This window comes from Salminus brasiliensis, chromosome 15, assembly GCF_030463535.1.
Source record: "Salminus brasiliensis chromosome 15, fSalBra1.hap2, whole genome shotgun sequence".
Taxonomy (NCBI): Eukaryota; Metazoa; Chordata; class Actinopteri; order Characiformes; family Bryconidae; genus Salminus; species Salminus brasiliensis.
The window spans coordinates 34,350,109-34,372,122 of record NC_132892.1 but is presented as its reverse complement, the minus strand read 5'-3'; the positions used below and the strand labels follow the sequence as shown (position 1 = coordinate 34,372,122).

General features: G+C 37.4%; 1 protein-coding gene across 1 annotated transcript; it reads left to right on the top strand.

Annotated features, from left to right (window-relative positions):
• The first annotated feature begins 1,191 nt into the window (after positions 1-1,191).
• LOC140535689 (basement membrane-specific heparan sulfate proteoglycan core protein-like) lies at positions 1,192-14,831 on the top strand. Its single transcript, XM_072657130.1, has 9 exons — positions 1,192-1,261; positions 5,192-5,338; positions 7,412-7,546; positions 8,968-9,146; positions 9,282-9,477; positions 10,828-10,938; positions 11,134-11,202; positions 12,596-12,862; positions 14,462-14,831. The coding sequence occupies exons 1-9, from the start codon at positions 1,213-1,215 to the stop codon at positions 14,464-14,466; spliced, it is 1,158 nt and encodes a 385-aa protein (XP_072513231.1). The 5' UTR covers positions 1,192-1,212; the 3' UTR covers positions 14,467-14,831.
• The last annotated feature ends 7,183 nt before the right edge of the window (positions 14,832-22,014 follow it).

The window sequence follows — 22,014 nt, the reverse complement described above, 5'->3', positions numbered from 1 at the left end:
CAGTACTTCTTCTCTACAGTGCATTTAGAAGGGGTGTCCATAAACATTTGGACATGCAATATACGTCAATTTGCTTATTGTTCTGCCTATTTTCTTAGTAAAAAAGCTCAAACCTTTAGTATGCAAGTATGTAAGTGAAAATCCCTCAAACAACAATGGAAAGTCTCTTGGCTGCTCCAAAAAAATGATTTCACAAGGGTTACTAAGTAGTGACCATGCAGGGAGTCCAAATATTGTCCAAATATTGCAGAAGTGTTTCATCTGGAACTTTTTACGATTCTTGGAGATCGTTTTTTTCCCATCATTTAAGCATCTATTTATGTTTATATTGCAAAAACTATGCATTATGATTCATAATGAACAGTAGACATACTGTTTATCTCCCTCTCTTTCTCAGAGAGCGAGCGAGCGAGAAAGAGAGGGAGATAAACAGTAAGTCTACTATTCATTATTCTTAGTATGATCTTGAATTCCCTTCAATTATCCAACCACACAACCTGAGCACAGGCACGTACTCACCCACCCACCCACTGCCCTCCACCCCATCCCCCACCCGTTCCCAGACCACAGACTGTTCCTGTGTTTGTGGATGGTGAAAGTGTGTGTTGATTAAACATGAAATCAGATTAGGCTCAAACCGCTGCCGGACGCTTCAGAGCAGATCACAGGACTCATCATCAGGCTCTCATTAAAACACATTACAGTAAATCTGAGGCAAACCATGTCCTGAAACCAACACACACACAAACACACACACACACAAACACACACACACACACTAAAAAAGGGCTGCTCTGAATGTCCATATTAGATAAAATACACAACTAAAAACTTTTAATATAAAGTCTTAATGATGACAAATTAGTTGAGCTGCTGCTGCTGCTACTGATGATGATGATGGAGTTGAACACATCCTCCTGGAGAACCAACAAGATCTCACTACTTTCTTCAGTACAAATATATATATATATATATATATATATATATATATATATATATATATATATATATATATATATATATGATTTCTTCTATTTTGAGATTTTACATATTTCAAAATGATGCTGGAGTAATGTGTGTGTGTGTGTGTGTGTGTGTGTGTGTGTGTGTACAGGGGGTGGGAGTGTGATGAAATGTTGAAGGGAGGGGGCTGAGGGTGAAAAGAGTGATACATTGACAGAAAGACAGAGAGAGGGAATCAGTCTTTTCATCATGGATTTCATCAGAGCTGCAGTGATTCTGTCCAGTCTTTTGCTCACAGGTAAAATAAACTCCACTCATTTTATAATAAACACATCATTTTTACTCATTCTAATCTGAGAATGTTGATTTCATATTGTTTTGAATACATTTCTGTTAGATTAAACTGGTAATTATGCTTCGGTAATCTTTACAGAAGTGTTTAAGTGAATATTTGAGCATGATTGTTTAGAAAATAAGCAAAAATTAAAGAAATTAAATGTATTTCTTGTTTGTTTTATGTATAAGATGAAAATATGTTTGATTAATCATAAATCTATTGTAAAATATAAAAATCTTTGGTGTGAAGAATGGTCTACCATGAACAGTCTGTAGTTAGAACTCAAACCCAAGGCTACAATGTAGCACTTTTTAATGTGAGTGAATGTGTTGGAAGTTTGGATAGAGCAAAGATTGGGACCATCTGCTGAGCAATTGCCATAAAAAAACTAAAAAATTAAAATAAATATATATTAATACATAAATAAATAACATATAAAAGCCACATTTTAGCTCTAACTTTATAAGTATGGCTGGGGCTGAAATGTGGGCTGTAGATCTGGTTTCAGAACAGAGGTGAATGAGATGTTTGAGTATGAAGAACATTTTTAATGTTTAGAGAAACACATAAACATTTTCCACCAATTGTATGCCCAAGCAAAGAACAGTTAAGGGTCTCCACAGAAAGAAATCCATCTGTTATCCCAGGGGTAAACCAAGGGTGCAAGGTCCCCCCCACCACCACAGTTTCAACATTGTGGCAAAAGATAATGTTCTGTATTGTTTAAAGTTTAGAGTCTTTTTTGTTTGTTTTTAAAATAAAGCATGGTTTTATTTTATTTATATAAACTCTGACAGCTGAAGACCTCACATTTCTTAAGATACCTTGGGAAGAACATTTAAGCTCCTAAATGAAGTAACAGCTTGGAATGAAGTGGGCTGAACGTGATCCAGGTCCATGATGGATCTCCTCCAGCTTCTGCTTGGGTGTGATTGTTCAGACTGTGAAAAGAGCTGAAACACAAATGACATGAAATCCAGACGTTCAGTTTTATCAAATGTAAAAACAGTAAGCTAAACTCATTTGTGTTTGGTCACTGTTACGTAGACTAGCTTTGCAAACCCATCAAGAGTCTGAAACAGTCAAAAACCTGAAAAACAGTAATATGTGACTGAATGTTTGCTGACTGAACTCTGTGTTTAACACAGAAGGCACTGACCTCTGTTCAAGACCAGAATTAGGCCGTCTGGTTCACCTGGTTCATCTGAAAGCAGTCAAATACCAAGTGTGTGGTCTCCATTTTTAACCATTCACTCTTAAAAGTAGAGGTTTGGTTTCTTGACTGAAATATATGGCTCCTAGAAAGAAAAACCCTTTACCACATGTGGGCGTTCTTTACACTGTGAAATGGGTCTTAACACTCACCCCTCATTTACAGACAATAGCCCATACTTATCAGGCTTTTCAGAGTAAGAATGCTAATCTGGTTTCAGTTCATGTCTTTTGCACAACTGTAAATTCAGTTAGATGGCCAATGAGCACTGATTCTAGATCAATATTTGTACCCTGAGATGCTTGAATGTTCTGCATAACTAAATTGTTTTATTACATCATAAAGTTAATTACGTAATTATGTAATTATGTAATTACATGTGTCATTTATGTAAAATGACACAAACTATTTTGCTGCACAAAAAAACAGGTATCTCCATTTTTTTGTGTTTCAGTGTTCTTTACATTATATCCAAATTTCATAATGAATGGGCCAATAGAAATGCTCCAAAAATTCAATATTTTATTCTATTGAAAGTTCATAAGGTTTTTTCCTTCTCCTGTAAAATTGAGATTTTTTTGTATTATTAAGTTACAAGACTACAAAACTCAATAAAAAGTTATTTTGGGAAGCAAAACTGGTGCTCCAAAGAACCCCATTGACCTTTATTTTTACAAAATGTTCTATAGTACAGCAAATAGTTATTTCACCTATAGACGAGACAATATTATTTTGGTGCTCTATAAAGTATATAAAGAGTCATTTATAAAAGACATCATCCATCACATGAATGAATCATGCAAGTACTCCAACATATATTTCTATTTACTAAAGAATATTTACTAAAAACTCTTTTTTTAAGGATGTCCTTTGACTTTGTTTGAGTCTATTCACGAAATATGAAAAGGCAGATAGGGTCTCTGTTAGCAGTGCTAGAAGGAGGTCTGCTATAGTTTAAAATGATAAACAGGGTGCATCTGTAAGCACTACAGTGAGGAATGAGCTAACTGTACGTCTTGTGTAATCACCTCAACATGTCAGATTGCCTTTAGGGCATTTAATCATCACTGTATTCGCTTCAGCTCTAGTGCAGCAGCACTCAAATGAAAACCTGCTGAACACTGCTGTGTCTGCAGGTATTTACTCCGAACCTGATTTCACTAATGACTTTTCCTCCGCAATGAGGAAGGGAACGTAATTAGTGAAATCTGGAGTTGTGGTGGGAGAGTAAGGCCTGAGGCTCTTCTTTATTCTCTGTGAAGTCAGTGGGGGATCCATGTCCCAGTGCTTTTCATCTAACACACCTGTTTCAGCTCACAGAGGCCTTCATAATTAACTGATGATATACGGCACAGTGAAACCTGAGAAATATCTATAAACAGTCCAGTATTATATATATATATATATATATATATATATATATATATAACTTATTACAAAGATACCAGAGATAAAACACTTGGCAACGGCAGCACTAACCTTTAGTCCTTTTAGTGGACTGTCTTTATTTGTAAAGGAGACATAACAAAAACCTCCACATTATGTAATTGTTCTATAAACAACCCTTAAATTGGTATACAACATTCATTAAACCTTTTTTTTAAGTGGTTCTTCAACGACCAACTCAAAAATAGCCAGCGTATTTTCTTACTTGTGAAGACTGTACATTTTAGAAGTTGGAATAGAGCAAATTTGTTGAGTGAAGGTTTTGGGGGGGGGCGACTGTGATAAAGTAATAAATACTTTATTACATTATAATAACTGTAATAAAGTACTTTTCATTATAGAGTTCTTTTAACAAGGAATTATCCAACAGGTCTTTAGAACCTTACAGTCATTGTTTTGCTAGAAGTTTGCTAAATCTTGGTACAGTATTTTTTTTTCTATAAAGATATAAGATATGTGAGTGTGAAGAACATTTTCAAGTTTAAAGAACCCCAATTATATGCAAAGGTTGTATAAGGGACCTTGTCTATGGTTCTATGAAGTCTTTAGGTGAACCCAAAAGTGGTTCTTTTATGACATTCTTAGAAAACCATTTGCACATCCTTTTGAAAGGTGTTGAAAGTTAGAATGAAGCAAAGATAAAGATCATCTGGAGATGTCCTGAGGACTGATTGGAGAATTAGTGCAATAAAGAACTTTTTAGTGGGGTGTTCTGTAAAAACATTATCAAACCGGTTGAAAGGAACCACATTTTGCTCTATCTGCACTGAACATTAGTTTAAAGCAAAAAATGTAGGCCTTCTAGGTGGCCCTGAGGAACGGCTTCAGAGCCAGATTTTAAAAAAAGTGAGTAGGTGAAGAACCTTTTAACATTTAAACATTTGAAAAACCTCTTAATTTAAAAGTACAAATTAAAGATTTCCCCTCTGACTGTATGTCTAAGCCAAGAGTTTATTTTTTTCAAACATCTGTGGATCCAGAGGTGAACCCAGGATGTGATGTTTATTCCCAAACAGAACTCTCAACCCAATTCCTAACTCTTTGCAGTTTCCTCTAGAATTATTTCTCAATCACAGCTCTTAGAAACAAGCAGGGGAATTGTGTAATTATTCTGTGGACACAAGAAACATTCTTTTCATATATGCAAGAAATTGATTAGATAAAAATCTCTTTACAAACCTGACAATAATCATATTAGACGGGTTCTTGTGTTTTGTGTTTGTGTGTTTCAGCATTGGCCCAGAAACCAGTGCTGTCCATTGAACCTCGCAGTGCAGCCATTAATCAAGATGATTCGGTCAGTTTTCGGTGCCGTGTGGTCAGTGGGTCCCAGCCAGTCCAGCTGGAGTGGAAAAGGATCAACAACCAGCCACTAGGAGGTGGGTTCGAAAACACTGCAACAAAATATTTTGCTTGGCCCTGAAATCAGGAGGTTGCTGGTTTGATCCCCAGTGATGCCACAGTTATGTTGCACAACTGGCTTTGCTCTGACTAGGTTGGTTGGAATTTGGTGGAGTCTTATAGGACTAAGTAACTATAGTTAATGGGTTAGTGGAAACTAAATTAGAGAGAAAACTGGGAAAATATGTATATCCAATACCTTGAATCATATGGGTCAGTTTCCTGGACAGGGTTGACTCCTGGTCCTGGACTACATTTTCTTTTCTATAGAGAATCTCTATTCAGAACTAGGCCTGATCTAGCAAATTAGCCCTACGTGTCAATATGTGGGTCCACACTTCAGATCCCACTCTCAAAACATAGTAATAGTTCAGTAGTAGTTAGTGGATGTTTTTTAGTTATTGAATTAGTTATGTAGAAATGCAATTGTCAATAACTGCATTTTATTTGTGGAGATATCATCTGTTGCAGTATGTAAACAAGAAATGCTTTAAACCTCTTAATTTAAAAGTACAAATTAAAGATTTCCCCTTAGACTGTACGTCTAAGCCAAGATTTTTTTTTCTTTGTAAAAAACATCAGTGGACCCAGAGGTGAAGCCAGGATAGTAGTGTTTTTTCCCAAACAGAACTCTTAACCCAATTCCCAACTCTTTGCAGTTTCCTCTAGAATTATTTGTCAATCACAGCTCTTAGAAACAAACCCTGGTGAACTGAAATGGAATGCTGGTCCTGGACTACATTTTCTTTTCAGTAGAGAATCTCTATTCAGAGTTTCAATCTCTATTCCTAAGTGTCAATATGTGGGTCCACACTTCAGATCCCACTCTCAAAACATAGTAATAGTTTAGTAGTAGTTAGTGGATGGTTTTTAGTTATTGTATTATTTATGTAGAAATGTAATTGTCAATAACTGCCTTTCATTTGTGGAGATATTATCTGTTGCAGTATGTAAACAAGAAACAATACTAGCCCCTGAGGAACTCCTGCACTGCACATTTGACTTTCCTGAATGTACACCACCTAGTTCAGTTCTTGTTGGTTGATAATGAGCTGATGAGTGGTATCAGGTGTGTTAAATGCTTTAGTGTGTACTGCAGGGGGTCTTAGATTCAGAATCACTCACATGTGCAATTGTAACCACACTGAACGCTGCACCTAGGTCTCAACACATGAAAACAGCTTGAATGTAGGTGATATCTAATGTTCATCCTTGTGAGATTGCTGTAAGAATTTTATAAAATTATTCAAACAATTTTCATTTTATCCCAATTTTAAGTCCTCTTAAAATACATAACATCAAACATTAATTTAATTAACTAAATATTAAGACATATTTGATATCACAAATATTTTTGTTTTAGTTGCTAAGAAGACATTTTTGCAGAATGTTTGCAAGTGTACGAAGCTGTATTTTAATGAAGAAAGTAAAGAAATAAGAACTTAACAAAATGGTGTTTTAAATTAATTTTACTGTTTTAATGATAGTAATTCATGCTAGAATACTTAGCTTACAGGAAGAAATCCAAACTCAAGTATACAAATTTTAATATGTGGTAGTTAAATATTGTAATGTAGTCAACAGATTGTTATTGTACTGTTATTGTTACAATATAATACTGTTGCTTCTGATTTTAAGAACTATTTTATAACAAAAGTTCTAGAAATGTCATGGATCTCCTCAAAAAATGTTTATATTAAGTTTATACAGCAGTAAATGAAAGAGCCTTGCTATTCTGATCTGGATAAACCAATAACTCTACTTTTCAATGTCTGAAAATATGTTTTTTTCTTATAAATTTGGACAAAAAATGACTGAATTCTACAGAAACAACAGTAGAAAATCCAAAGTGTTGTGAACAAGAGTGTGATATGTAAGTGTTAGATATCTATTTAATTTAAAGTTTTTAATCACATCAATTTTAGTAGGGTTAGAATGAGTTACCTTGGTTAACTAGTTTAATTATCTGATGTAAGTTTATTTTATTAACTGGTTTGACAGGAATATTCTGCTGTAGGTTTTATTTACCGGTATGACTTTGTACTCTTTAGATAACGTTAAGGTTGGTCCTGATGGTTCAGTCCTGACGATTGCTCTCGCCCGCCAAAGCAACCAGGGGCAGTACCGCTGCATAGCAACCAATGCACAGGGCAAAACAACCATCACTGCAGTGCTGACTGTTAAACGTGAGTCCAGTGTATGTGTGTCCATGTCTGTGTATGTGTGTTTATCATCATGCATGAGTAGAAATGACTTCACTGATGATGTACACTATTGGCAATAGTAATGGAATCAAGAATAAAGTATAGAATAATAAAATAATAAATTACAGTTTTAAATTTAAGGATAGGTAGTTGTTGGATATATAATATTGTATTATGTATTAGCTAAAAAAATAATATTTAGAATATTTGATAACTATTATTAATGACTGCATATTGAATAATTCAATATAATTCATAAATTACTGAGTAAATGATTTGTCATTGAATTAAAACCATTTATTAATGCATATCATCACTGTTACACAAAACCTTGTATCTCCATTTTTCTGTTTTTCACTTTTTTTACATAATGTGACTTCATATTTTTACATTAACAGTGAAATGATAGGTGTTTGCTGATTAATTTGATCATTAGTGCCAAATCCACTAATCTTTTCCAGCTTTTCCATCCAATCAACTGATTTACAGAAGGCTCCTAAGCTGAGGTGTTTTTGTTAGATCGAGTAAAACAATAGACAGCTAGGAACCTGTGTATTCGGTAATGATGACCTTACTGTTTATTAAGGTCTGTGATTAGAACATCTGGCCAATAGTCCTGTAAAGTCACCACCTCTAACACTGACTGTATATCATTACTGTATGTGCATGTTGTCAGCGGTATGGAGAAGATAAAAACCTTAACTTTCAGTGGAAGTCAATGGGCAAGATTTTATTCCAGGTAATTTTGGAGCATATCTATTGGTCCATTCATTATAAATTCTGATACAGTGGAAAGAACAACAGGTTCACATTATGGAGAAAAGTGAAAAACAACAAAAATAGAGACACAAATAGAGAGATGTCTAATCATACAGAATGTGTATGTGTCTAATTATACAGATAATACAGAATGTGTATGTGTCTAATCATACAGAATGTATATATGTCTGATCATACAGTATGTGTATATGTCTGATCATACAGAATGTGTATATGTCTAATCATACAGAATGTGTATATGTCTAATCATACAGAATGTGTATGCATCTGATCATAGAGAATGTGTATATGTCTAATCATACAGAATGTGTATGCATCTGATCATAGAGAATGTGTATATGTCTAATCATACAGAATGTGTATGCATCTGATCATAGAGAATGTGTATATGTCTAATCATACAGAATGTGTATGCATCTGATCATAGAGAATGTGTATGTGTCTAATCATACAGTTTGTGTATATGTCTAATCATACAGAATGTCTATATGTCTAATCATACAGAATGTATATATGTCTGATCATACAGTATGTGTATATGTCTGATCATACAGAATGTGTGTATGTCTGATCATACAGTATGAATACATGTCTGTGTGTATTTATGTGTGTGTACTTGTCAGAGGCTCCAAAAGTGCGGGTGACGCCTTCTGGACCTGTTACAGTGAGAGTAGGTGGAGCTCTAAGTCTGGAATGCCATGTCTCTGGTAAGCCACGCCCCTCAATCACCTGGCTAAAACAGGTAGCAGGACATGAGACTGTCTTGGCCTACACAACAACGGATGCCAAGGTGGCGCTACAGGTATACAGACATGACATATAATTACATTATATTCACATTATAGAGGAAAGTTTAAAGTGGAGTTTTTTTGTATGAGATGGTGATATATTATTCAAATGTATTATTATTATTTATTACTATTATAATTCTCTATAGGTAATAGTCACGACTGCTGAGGATGCTGGGACGTTCGTGTGCCGTGCTCAGAACAAGGAGGGGTCAACTGAAGAGAAGGTGGAACTAAGGATGGCGGGAGGAGCCTCAGTTGCCATGGAGCCCAAAGCATCAGTCTCTCAGACAGACTTGACGGCTGTGGAGGGTCAGGCAGTGACCATGCACTGCCAAGCGACCGGTAACACAAACCTCACCGTGCTGAAGACATTCACTCTGTTCCCCTGTCCACTTTATCAGAAACCCCAGCCTCCCACTTAGAGACTGTAATCTGCAACTACTAGATCAAGTATTTAGTATTCAGGTATTCAGATATTCAGATATTCAGATATTCAGATTTTTTTATATTTATATTTAGTATTCAGTTTTCTATATACACACATTAAATTTTAAGAATTCAGTACTCAGTATTCAGGTATTCAGGTATTCAGTATTTAGTTTTCTATATACACATATTCAGTTTTCAGTATTCAGGCATTCAGTATTCAGGTATTCAGTATTCAGTTTTCAGTATTCAGGTATTTAGTATTCAGGTATTCAGGTATTCCGTATTCAGATATTCAGGTATTCAGGTATTCAGTATTCAGGTATTCAGGTATTCAGTTTTCAGTATTCAGATATTCAGGTATTCAGTATTCAGATATTCAGGTATTCAGTGTTCAGTGTTCAGGTATTCAGTGTTCAGGTATTCAGTGTTCAGGTATTCAGGTATTCAGGTATTCAGGTGTTCAGTATTCGGGTATTCAGTATTCAGGTATTCAGGTATTCAGTATTTAGGTATTCAGTATATAGTTCTCAGTGTTCAGGTATTCAGGTATTCAGTATTCAGTATTCAGATATTCAGGTATTCAGTATTCAGTTTTCAGTTTTCAGATATTCAGGTATTCAGTATTCAGATATTCAGGTATTCAGTATTCAGCTATTCAGGTATTCAGGTGTTCAGATGTTCAGGTATTCAGTATTTGGGTATTCAGTATTTGGGTATTCAGTATATAGTTCTCAGTGTTCAGGTATTCAGGTATTCAGTATTCAGTATTCAGTATTCATGTATTCAGTATTCAGTATTCAGGTATTTAGGTATTTAGTGTTCAGGTATTCAGGTACTCAGTGTTCAGATATTCAGATATTCAGTATTCAGGTATTCAGTTTTCAGTTTTCAGTATTCAGTATTCAGATATTCAGTATTCAGGTATTCAGTATTCAGGTATTCAGATATTCAGGTATTTAGTATTCAGGTATTCAGGTATTCAGTGTTCAGATATTCAGTATTCAGGTATTCAGTATTCAGGTATTCAGTATTTAGGTATTCAGTATATAGTTTTCAGTATTCAGGTATTCAGTATTCAGTATTCAGATATTCAGGTATTCATATCCATGCGGTCCGCACTGTCCACACCATCCATATGGTCCACACTGTCCACTCTGTCCACACTGTCCATGTGGTCCACTCTGTCCACACTGTTGATGAGTTAAATCAGTGTAATTCAGATTATTCTGCTCAGTTTGATAAATTTGTTGTCTGAATGTTCAGGTCACCCCACTCCTGAAATTAGCTGGTCGAAGCTGCGCGCTCCACTGCCATGGCAACACAAGGTGGCAGGGGGAACACTAACCCTCACCAACGTGGGACGTCAAGACTCAGGTACAACTGTGTGTCTCTGTGTGTGTGTGTGTCTGTGTGTGTGTGTGTGTGTGTCTGGGTGTGTGTTAGGTCATATTAGGATTTTTTTATAGTTTTATTATTACCACATTTCATTGTCTTTGTGTGAGTCTCCCTCTATGTGTCTCAATCTCTCTCTCTCTCTCTCTCTCTCTCTCTCTCTCTCTCTCTGTCTAGGACAGTACATCTGCAATGCTACCAATGCTGTCGGCTACAGTGAAGCTTACGTGCAGCTGGAGGTGGACAGTAAGTGAGAGACATGTATAAAACACACATGGATTGTATAGCCGGAAAGCTGATTCCTAATAATAATAATAATATTAATAATAATAATAATAATAATAACTGAAGAACCGTTAGATTATAGAGACTGAACTGAATTAAAGAGAATAACCTAAATCAAAAAGACCAATCTGAATTGGGGAGACTAAAACGAATTATACAGTACTGATTTAAAAAGACTGAACTGGATTAAAAGGACCAATCTGAATTATAGAGACAGAACTGAATCAAAAAGACTGAACTAAATTAAATGAACTGAACTGAATTATAAAGACTGAACTGAATTAAAAGGACCAATCTGAATTATAGAGACAGAACTGAATCAAAAAGACTGAACTGAATTAAATGAACTGAACTGAATTCTAAAAGACTTAACTGAATCAAAAAGACAGAATTAAAAAGACTAATCAGAATTAAAAAATCTTAACTGAATTGAGGAGACTGAACTGAATTAGAAGAACTGAACTGAATTAAACAAACTGAACTGAATCAAAAAGACTGAACTGAATTAAAAAAGAACTGAACTGAACTAAAGAGACTGAACTGAATTAAAAGGACTGAACTGAATTAAATGAACTGAACTGAATTATAAAGACTGAACTGAATCAAAAAGACTGAATTAAAAAAAAATCTGAATTCAAAAATCTAAATCTGAACTGAGAACACTGAAACTGATTATTGAGACTGAACTGAATTATAAAGACTAACCTGAATTAAAGAGACTGAACTGAATTAAAAAGACTGAACTAAAGTAAAGAGACTGAACTGAATTGAGGAGACTGAAATTGGTTATTAAAACTGAACTGAATTAAAGACACTAATACGAATTCAAAAATCTAAATCTGAATTGAGGAGACTGAAATGGATTATTGAGACTGAACTGAATTAGAAGAACTGAATTGAATTAAAGAACTAACCTGAATCAAAGGGACCAATCTGAATAAAAGAGACTGAACTGAATCACATCACCTGTACCCTGCTCTGTACGGTTCAGTCTGGGTTATCAGGTCGGCTGGGTTATCTCAGCCAGCTCTGCACTTTCTGCTGGACTTTGGATTTATTGACCACAGGGGAAGTGTGGGTAAACGCCTCACTGTGAGCTCAAAGGCAGGGTGGCTAAAGTTCAACCCATGATAGAAACCATGTAAACAGTATTTCTGATCCAGGGCATTGGGGATATTCAGCTACAGAGGACGGACTAATCCATCATTTAAAGAGCACCACACGGGTGGAGCCTGATGTTTTGAAGATGTTCTGACCCAATCAGCTCGTTTAGAAGCCTTTGTTTAGCTGAAGTGGGTGTGTCTTATTAGAGCTCATATTTATTTATTCATCTTGTCTTGGTTCTGTTCTCCAGCTCCTCCCTACGCCACCTCAGTCCCAGACCAGGTCGTTGCCCGTCGGGGTGACACTTTGCGCCTACAGTGCATTGCCCACGGCTCTCATCCAATCACCTTCCGCTGGTCCCGTGTGGGCGGGGCCGCGCTCTCCTCAGGAGCCAAGACGACCAAGGACGGCAAGCTGACTATAACCCAGCTGAAAGTGTCCGACAGCGGAAACTACAAATGTGTGGCCACCAACCATGTGGGCTCCGGCGAGACCTTCGCCACAATCACTGTGAGAGGTGAGCTGCATGTTTGGAACCACTTCAATCATATTTACACACAGTGTGGAGTATAAGTATTGGGACACCTGCCCACCCCAGCCCACCCAAACCAAGAATATTAAAAAGAATTGATCCTGCTTTTGTTGGAGTAACTGTCTCTACTGTCCAGAGAAGAAGACTTTCTACTAGATTTTGGAGGAGCATTGCTGTGAGGATTAGATTGCACTTAACAACAAGAGCATTAGTGGGTGTTTAGGACTTCCCAACTCAACCCAAAAGTGTTAGAGAGAGAACACAGTTCCTCCACTGCTCCACAGCTCCTCAATGCTGGGGGGCTTTATACCCCTCTAGCCCACGCCTGGCATTATTAGGCAGCATGGAGCCAATAGGGTCATGATGTTGATCTGCTCCAGAGAGTCCTATTCTATTGGCAGTACTTTTCTACAGGGACTTTAAGCTTTGAAGCATCAAACCATTTTGGCTTCACATGTGCTACAGCTTCAAAGGCCTTGTTCTGCTAATCCCTAGGGTGCAATCCCAAGGGTTTAAAGTAGCTGAATGCATTCATTAGAAGGGGTGTCCACAAACATTTGGACATGTAGTGTAAGGCTTGTACAATTTTATAAAAAGGTTTTCAAACCATATTATCTGTAATCTAATGTTGATATAAAGAGCTTTACTATGCTGGAATTATTCATTTACGATGCGTAAAATGTATTAGCATAAAAAACCTTTTTTAGAGCGACATTATAGATGCTCTGATTTTCCCAGCCCTTTTGGAACCATCTTCACAATCTACAGAACCGTACAGTAGATGGCAGTGTTGAGCTTTTCCATTGTGTTGTGCCAGACATTAAAGAAAGCTAAGCAATTAAGAATTAGCAGTGCTAATTATAGAGATGCTAATAATGCTAATCATTTCATGCTAAAACTCCATAAAGCTTTTACATGTACTGAACAACACTGAACAATTTTACAGCTGATAGGTCCACTATATGTCCAAATGTTTGTGGACACCCCTTTTAATGAATGCACTCTGCTACTGTAAGCTTCACCCATTGCTGCCACAGATCTGCAAGTGCCCACGGCTTGTATAGTCCATGTAGAGAAGTACTGCCAATAGAATAGGACTCTCTGGAGCAGATCAACATCATGCCCCTATTGGCTCCATGCTGCCTAATAATGCCAGGCGTGGACTGAGGGTGTTATAAAGCCCCCCAGCATTGAGGAGCTGTGGAGCAGTGGAGGAACTGTGTTCTCTGGAATGATGGTGGTGGAGCTCCATCCAGTACTTTTGAGATCAGTTGGGGAGTTGGGAATGAGGTTGTGTGTGTGTGTGTGGGGGGGTGATCATCTAACCTCCTGACCTCACACACAAATGCAATCAAACCCTCACAGCAATGCTCCTTCAAGCCTTCTTCTCTGGACAGTAGATACATTAGACAGTTATCCCAACAAAAGCAGGATCAACTCTTTTTAATACACTTGATTTCAGAAGAAACAATGAACGCATGAGCAGGTGTCCCAATACTTTTGTCGATATTGTGTGTTTAAGTAACATCTCAAATGGAAACGTAATCTCTCTCTCTCTCTTTCTCTCTCTCTCTCTCCCCAAAGCATAATGACTCAGCCCTGATTCACCTCCTAAGGTAGACAACATGTAAGGACCAGATGTCTCCCCTGTACACCACACGCCGAATCCCCCTGACATCATCCCTCGATCTTATCTACGGGAATGCCTTACCAGCATTTATAGTTGAAAGCATAAACCAAGCCTCATTTCTTGTATCCAAACTAACATAGCTAACCTTCACCAGAAGCCAAAACAGGAAGACCATCATCTCTGATCTCTTCGCTCTGTTTGTTTCTGACCTGAGTTACTGTTGAACTTCTTAAACAGCCCGAGTGGCAGAACCTTCCAGCACTTCCTTGCCTTACGCTCTGCTTTCGTGTTCAATAAACACCTAATAAATTTCGTATACACCTACTTACCAGCCTCCAGTGTTTACCTTTCAGCATGGGTCTTTCTCAGAGAAAACTCGCTCGTTTGTCGTCATTCAGAGTCTAGACGACTTGTTCATGTGTTCACTTCTTGTTTCAGACATAGAACATAAAGTTAACATAAACCTCGGCCTACACACCGAAGGGTTCTTTGGAAGGATGCCATAGAAGAACCAATTTGGAGTTCTTCTCTGCCCTCAGTAGAGTTTTGAAGAGTTGTCTGAACCTGACAGAATGGATGGATTTGGAGTCATGTAGGGGTTCTCAAAGCCCACCTACCACTTTTCTCCTAACTTTATTCTTTCAGGTTCACTGATTTCTCAATACTTCTTCATAATTAAATGGTTCAGATGTGAGCAAAAGTTAATCACCTCTCAAAAAAAATGGAATCAGGCGCCGGTCGCCGTGACTACAACACAGATATACTCCATATTTAATTTCCTATCTAAACCCAGCAGTGAAACTCATGTGTCTTCTCAGTTTTGATGTTGGTAAAATAGTGGAGAATCCTAATAAAATTAAAATAAATAAATAAATAAATAAAAATTGTGTATTTAAGTAACATCTCAAATGAAAATGTAATATATATATATATATATGTATATATATATATATATATATATATATATATATATATATATATATATATTACATTTTCATTTGAGATGTTACTTAAATAAATAAATAAATATTGTGTATTTAAGTAACATCTCAAATGAAAATGTAATATATATATATATATATATATATGTATATATATATATATATATATATATATATATATATATATTACATTTTCATTTGAGATGTTACTTAAATAAATAAATAAATATTGTGTATTTAAGTAACATCTCAAATGAAAATGTAATATATATATATATATTACATTTTCATTTGAGATGTTACTTAAATACACAATTTTTATTTATTTATTTATTTATTTATTTATTTATTTTAATTTTATTAGGATTCTCCACTATTTTACCAACATCAAAACTGAGAAGACACATGAGTTTCACTGCTGGGTTTAGATAGGAAATGAAATATGGAGTATATCTGTGTTGTAGTCACGGCGACCGGCACCTGATTCCATTCACCACCACTGTAAAGAAATCAGAGTGGCTAAGTTTCCCCCATTCTGAATCTCTAACCCTGAATTGTGAGGATATTTTTAAGACAATTAATAGAAATTCCATTAAAACAGTGATTAACATTCATACATATTGGAACAGCCAATGTTGACGTGTTGGCAATTATTATTGGTGTTATTGAGGAAACCACCAGTAGTGATTACAAAGAACAGGCTTTATTTAGTTTTTTGGGTGATGGTGGGTGTCCGTTTCAGCAGTTTCAGCCCAGCATTGATAGCAAAACATCCCAACTAGGGGCAGTAGTGGTTAAATTGCAGACCCCACAACCTTCTGGTCTTTTTTCAGCTTTTATCAGGCTTAGGTTGGGTTCAGAATCAAAATGAGGCTGTGGACCTCTGAAGCCCTGAGGACAGGTTTGAGAACCACTCAAACAACCTCAAAGCTATTTTTTTTGTGTTGAAAATGGGAGTGGAGAACGTTTTTGGAGTATAAAGAACCTTCAAATGATGTAAAGGTTCTACATCCGAGCCAAGAACCTTGCAGGAAAGCAAAAGTGTTTGATTGTCTTCACAACCAGTTTTGGATGAATCAGCGCTTTATGCTGTAACGTTGATGGAGCTCAGAAATCGTCTTGGATTAAAACGGCTGATTTATGAACTCTGTTGCATTCCAGTTTGCTACCAGATGGTGGTGACGTGGTCTCCAAACTGGATCTCAAATAAACTCCCACGGCTTCGTTCTGCACAGTTAGTTTAAGTGGAGAGATTTTATTACTGTACGTCTAATAAAAATAGCTTCTGTCCAAGGTGATGCCTTACTGTGACTCATCTTCATCCTCATAAACACTTTATAAGGTCTTCAGTTCGGGTGAGTTTGAGAGCTGGGAGCTTCTTCTCTGCTTTTAATGCTGAATTATATCTGTTCCAGTCCACAGCTCTGTGGTTTTGTGAGTGTTACACAAGCCAAGACCAGGTTCCAGAATGATCTGATATTGCTCGAGACAAATAGGTTGAAAGCACACGCCCTGAAGGCTTTATCGATAAACTGCCATAAAAAAAACCTGAAGCTGTGCAGAAGCTCTTCACTGAATGTAAAATTCAATAGCAATGCATTTTCCCTCCATTTGGGGAGCCGTTCTCTTGAAAGCTCTCAGAATGATTCAAAACCTCAAAAGCTCTTAGGGTCTAATGGATGTTTAGACCACAAAAATTTACTTTTTATTTATTTATTTATTTTTTTTTAGATTTTTTTGAATCTAAAAACCATGTTTAGTTTATTATAGTTGACCAGTAAGCCAAAGACAACAGCTTGCTTGAGGAATTAGTCTTGTAGGAATTGCTCGAAAAATAAAATTTTCTATTATATATATATAATATATTATATATTATATATATAACAAGCACTACCAGACAATATCACCGCGATTATTACAGCTACAACATTATGCAAAAGTTTTGGCACCCTTGTTCAAATGACACATTCTATTGAATCCTCCAGCAAACTTTATTTTTCATTTATTTACTAAATTTATGTTTTGTATTTTTTTTTTCAATAGTTTGTGGACACCCCTCTACTTTATTTTTGAAGGGTTAGGAGAAACCCATTGTAAATGACTCCAAACCTTCATGTCGACCCTGACCTTTATCAGGGCCAAGGGGTTGATAAGGGCTTGAATTGAAGGAGGTCTGGGACAATCCTTCACCCATTTATTGTTTGATAGGAATCGTCTTGTCCCACAGTAAGTCTCTATAATCCACGGCAGTCATCTCAGATTGGCTCCAATGGTTCTCCAAGCTGAATGAAAAGGGGTCAGGACACTGTAAAATCTTACACAGGGTCAGGGCTTGGGAACTTCCTCCAAAGTTCAGTGTCATGCACTGTTTTGTGGAAGGAATCTGCTCAGAAGGGTTTCCCCTAAGGCAAAGCCATCAACATTCGTCTTCATTGAGGACAGAATGAAAGTCCTTTCAGTTTTTTTTCCATTGGGTCAGATAAAAAGTGTCGTCCCAGTTGGACTTTAAGCTTGAGATGCTAAAGACGTCTGTAAGTGTGTAAGCTTGATTGAAGTGGAAAATCAAGATGGGGCAAAAAAAAAAAAAAAAAAAAACAATGTCTAAATGCCAATGTCAGATTGAACTCTGTCTCTTTATCTTCTCCGAGTAAATGATCGCCCACTCATCCAGCCCGACCTGTTAGAAGACTGACCGCTGGGGGGGACCTCTACCTGCATCAGACCAGCTACCACCTACCAGTCAGGCCACCAGGCTCCTCCACCACCCATGCCGGACCAGCTGCACACCCTCCTACCACTGCTACCTGCCTAATTACCATGTTTAAACCTACATGGACTCTTAACTATCTGCCACTATTAATATCACCACTATTACCCATCATTCCTCTCATTACTCTGAGCATCCCTGCCATGACTATATTAAGTTATACTACACCAGGATTATTATATGATGAATATGAATATGTTGCACACCAGAGCAGTTCAACAGTTCACATGGTTTGGTGACTTTTATCAATAATTTATAAATAGTTCTGATCAGAGGAGGACGGGTCGGGTCTCCCTTGTGAGTCTTGGTTCCTCCCAAGGTTTCTTCCTCCAGCTCTGAGGGAGTTTCTCCTTACCACTGTGGTCTTTGGCTGCTCACTGGGGTCTTAGATTTTCATGTCCTTTTATGTTGTTGATTCCCATCTTTTATTAATTACTGATTATATAAAGCTGCTTAGGGACAACAACAGTTGTAAAAATCTATACAGATAAATTTGATTTGATAAATGGGCAGAACACAGCATGAACCGTCAAGTCTTCTCTGCGGAGTTTCTTTGGTGCTTAGAAAAGAGACGTTTCTGATGCTGTTTTGACTCCTGGATGTTTAATGATCAGGTGGTAATCATAGAGCAGATACTTTCGGTTTTTTAAAGGAAGCCTTTAAAGCCACTATAAATGCTCACTATAAACACTTACGACCTGAAAGATTGCGTAATACAGCATGTCAAGCTTTTCCCATTTTCTAAAAGCAATAATCCACTCAAGGACATAGTTTAGTGCACCCTTCAATTCGGTGTTGTAGGACAACAGTGTGGTTTAAAAAAGGTTTCTTGAATATTGTCCCAGTTTTTGCGCCATCATTGAAACTGTCCAATGAGCTGTAATTGATTCAATGACACAAACAAACCTTTGCTTTTTTCTCCATAGTTTATGGTTGTCATGAATTTGGAGCTTGGAGGCGGAGGCAGATGTTAATGCAGGTTTGTTATATGTCAAATAAACTACAAAGCAAAACTGGAACCACAGGAAATGCAAACTGAAAAATAAAACTAGCAAAATAAACAAACAGGAAACAAACAAACCAGACAGAGAATAAAAAGGCCAAGGAAATGAACCATGACCTGCCATGAGCACATGAACATGTAAAAGACCATCCCCGGAAACACTGCAACAAAAGGACTGCTCATACATAGACTAACAAGGAACACCTGAGACTAACAAGAGGGTGGGGCTACAAAGGAGGCACAGGTGGGAACACTCACTAGGGGCGGAGACCAGAAACAAACATAAACAGAGCCATGTGCTGATGTGCAAATGGCAGAGCGATACCAGGAAGGGAAAAGCCAAGAGCAAGACAAAGACACCTGTACAGTAGGCTAGTCTGACCATATGCCAGCCAGCCACCTAGCCAGTACAGTACTGTCGCAAAGGCTAAGAGTGCTTGAACTATTGACACCATTTAAACTTGCCATGCTCAGTTTGTTCCACTGCGGTTATCTTGGTATCTTGCAGATGATTAGAGATAACATGACCTCTGTAATCCAATATATCTCAAAAAGATGAGAAGATTTGACTTGAAAATAAATAATAAAATAAAGAGGTTTGGTCACACTAGTGTCAACCCCTGCATTCGGACCTGCCTACATTGTGTTTTTACTTCATTTTAGATATTTTTTACATTTTTAATAATATTTTATAATATTATTGAGAATTTTGTAAGCGTTTAATAAAAAAAATACTGTTTTAATTTAATTGTTTAAATTGTAATAGTTTTAGTCTTTACTCTTTTTACTCTTTTTTAAATAAGCTAAATAAGTTATATTGATTATAAATAAGTTATGAATAAGTTAATAATAAATAAGTTAATATTAATTTAATCTGTAGTAATTCTGACTTCTCTTCTGAAATTAAGGATATTAAAATACTTTCTCCTGCTTTTGTTGGAGTAACTGTCTCTACTGTCCAGAGAAGAAGACATTTCTAATAGATTCTGAAAGAGCATTGCTGTGAGGACCACCCAACCTCATCATCCCCAACTCCCCAACTCTACAACTCTAAGTACTGGATGGAGCTCCACCACCATCATTCCAGAGAACACAGTTCTTCCACTGCTCCACAGCAGCATGGAGCCAATAGGTTAATGATGCTGATCTGCTGCAGAGAGTCTTATTGTATTGGCAGTACTTCTTCTCTACAGGGACTAGACCTGTAGAGCTGTATGTGTGCATTTGTAGCTCAGCTTCAGGCGATTTAGGGCCTGGCTTTAGGAAGGCCTCATCTCATCTAAGCTGGGTAGCAAACCCACAGCCTTGTGGTTGATAACCCAATGCTCTAACCACTTCTCTATCACTCTGCTTAGACTGAGGGGAACAGCGTCCATTCATAAAACCATTTTCAGCTGTTTATGAAATTTTAGAATCTGGGCGTTTGGTTATATAAGGAGGTCATGAACCCGAACCTTCAGCCAGATGAAGCACTTAGGTAGTAGTGTCGAGTCTGTCGCCATGGAAATAACAAAGACAGACGGAGACGTTTTAACTATCGCACCCTTACACTTTAAGTGGGTCTGAGAGTGAGGGTCAATGCACACACACACACACACACACACACACACACACACACACACACATACACAAACATACACACTTAAAAGTTTATAGTGAGAGAGGAAACATCTGCCCATAGCCTCTCTCAAACACCCCCTCACTTCACAGAGAGAGAGAGAGAGAGAGAGAGACATGAAGTATGTTTATGTTGACCCATGTTAGACACCCCCACCCTCTCATCCACTGCCCACCCCCCTCAATCTCTCTATTTACTTGAACTCATATATTACTGCCTTTAGACATAAATATTTACCAACGCCATCTGTTAAACTGGCCACTTTATTAGAAACACCTACCTTGTGCTTTCACTCACTGGCCACTTTATTAGAAACACCTACCTTGTGTGTCCACTCACTGGTCACTTTATTAGAAATACCTACCTTGTGCTTCCACTCACTGGCTCACTAGATGTTTCCAGTAAAGTGGCCAGTGTGTGGCAGTATAAGGCATGGCAGTCTGATAGTGTGGTGGGAGTGGATGGCTGGGCGTCAGTGTAAATAAATGCTCGGGCACTTTTAGACGCTGATTTCCAGCGAACTCTTTCCTATCAGGAAATGAGAGACGGACTGCAGAGAACTGAAAGCGTTTCCTAGAGGAAGTGAAAGGCGGGGCTTATCACCATAGCTTCCACCTGGATAAACAGATAACCCCTGCAGCGGCGAGGTCAGACCAACAAGGCTACACAGCCGCCAGATTTCCACAGAGAAACACAGCAAGCTGTTCCTGCAGGATGCCGCTATGCTCCAAAATGCTGGAACAACCTTCCAACCGATGTGAGAGAAGCTCAAAAATGTCTACAGTGGGGCCAAAAAGTATTTAGTCACCCACTGATGTGCAAGTTCTCCTACTTAGAAAGATGAGAGAGGTCCATACTTTTTTATTATAGGTACACCTCAACTATAGAGAGACATCTTGCTTTGGGGCTGTTTTCTGCAAAGGGGACAGATGGGACAACTGATCCGTGTTAAGGTAAAAATGAACGGAGCCATGTATCATGAGATTTTAAGCCAAAACCTCTTTCCATCAGTGAGAGCATTATAGATGGAACGTGGCTGGGTCTTGCAGCATGACAATGATCCCAAACACACCGCTCGGGCAGGGAAGGAGTGGCTCAGTAAAAAGCATTTCAAGGTCCTGGAGGTCTCCAGACCTCAACCCCATAGAAAATTTGTGGAGGGAGTTGATAGTCCGCGT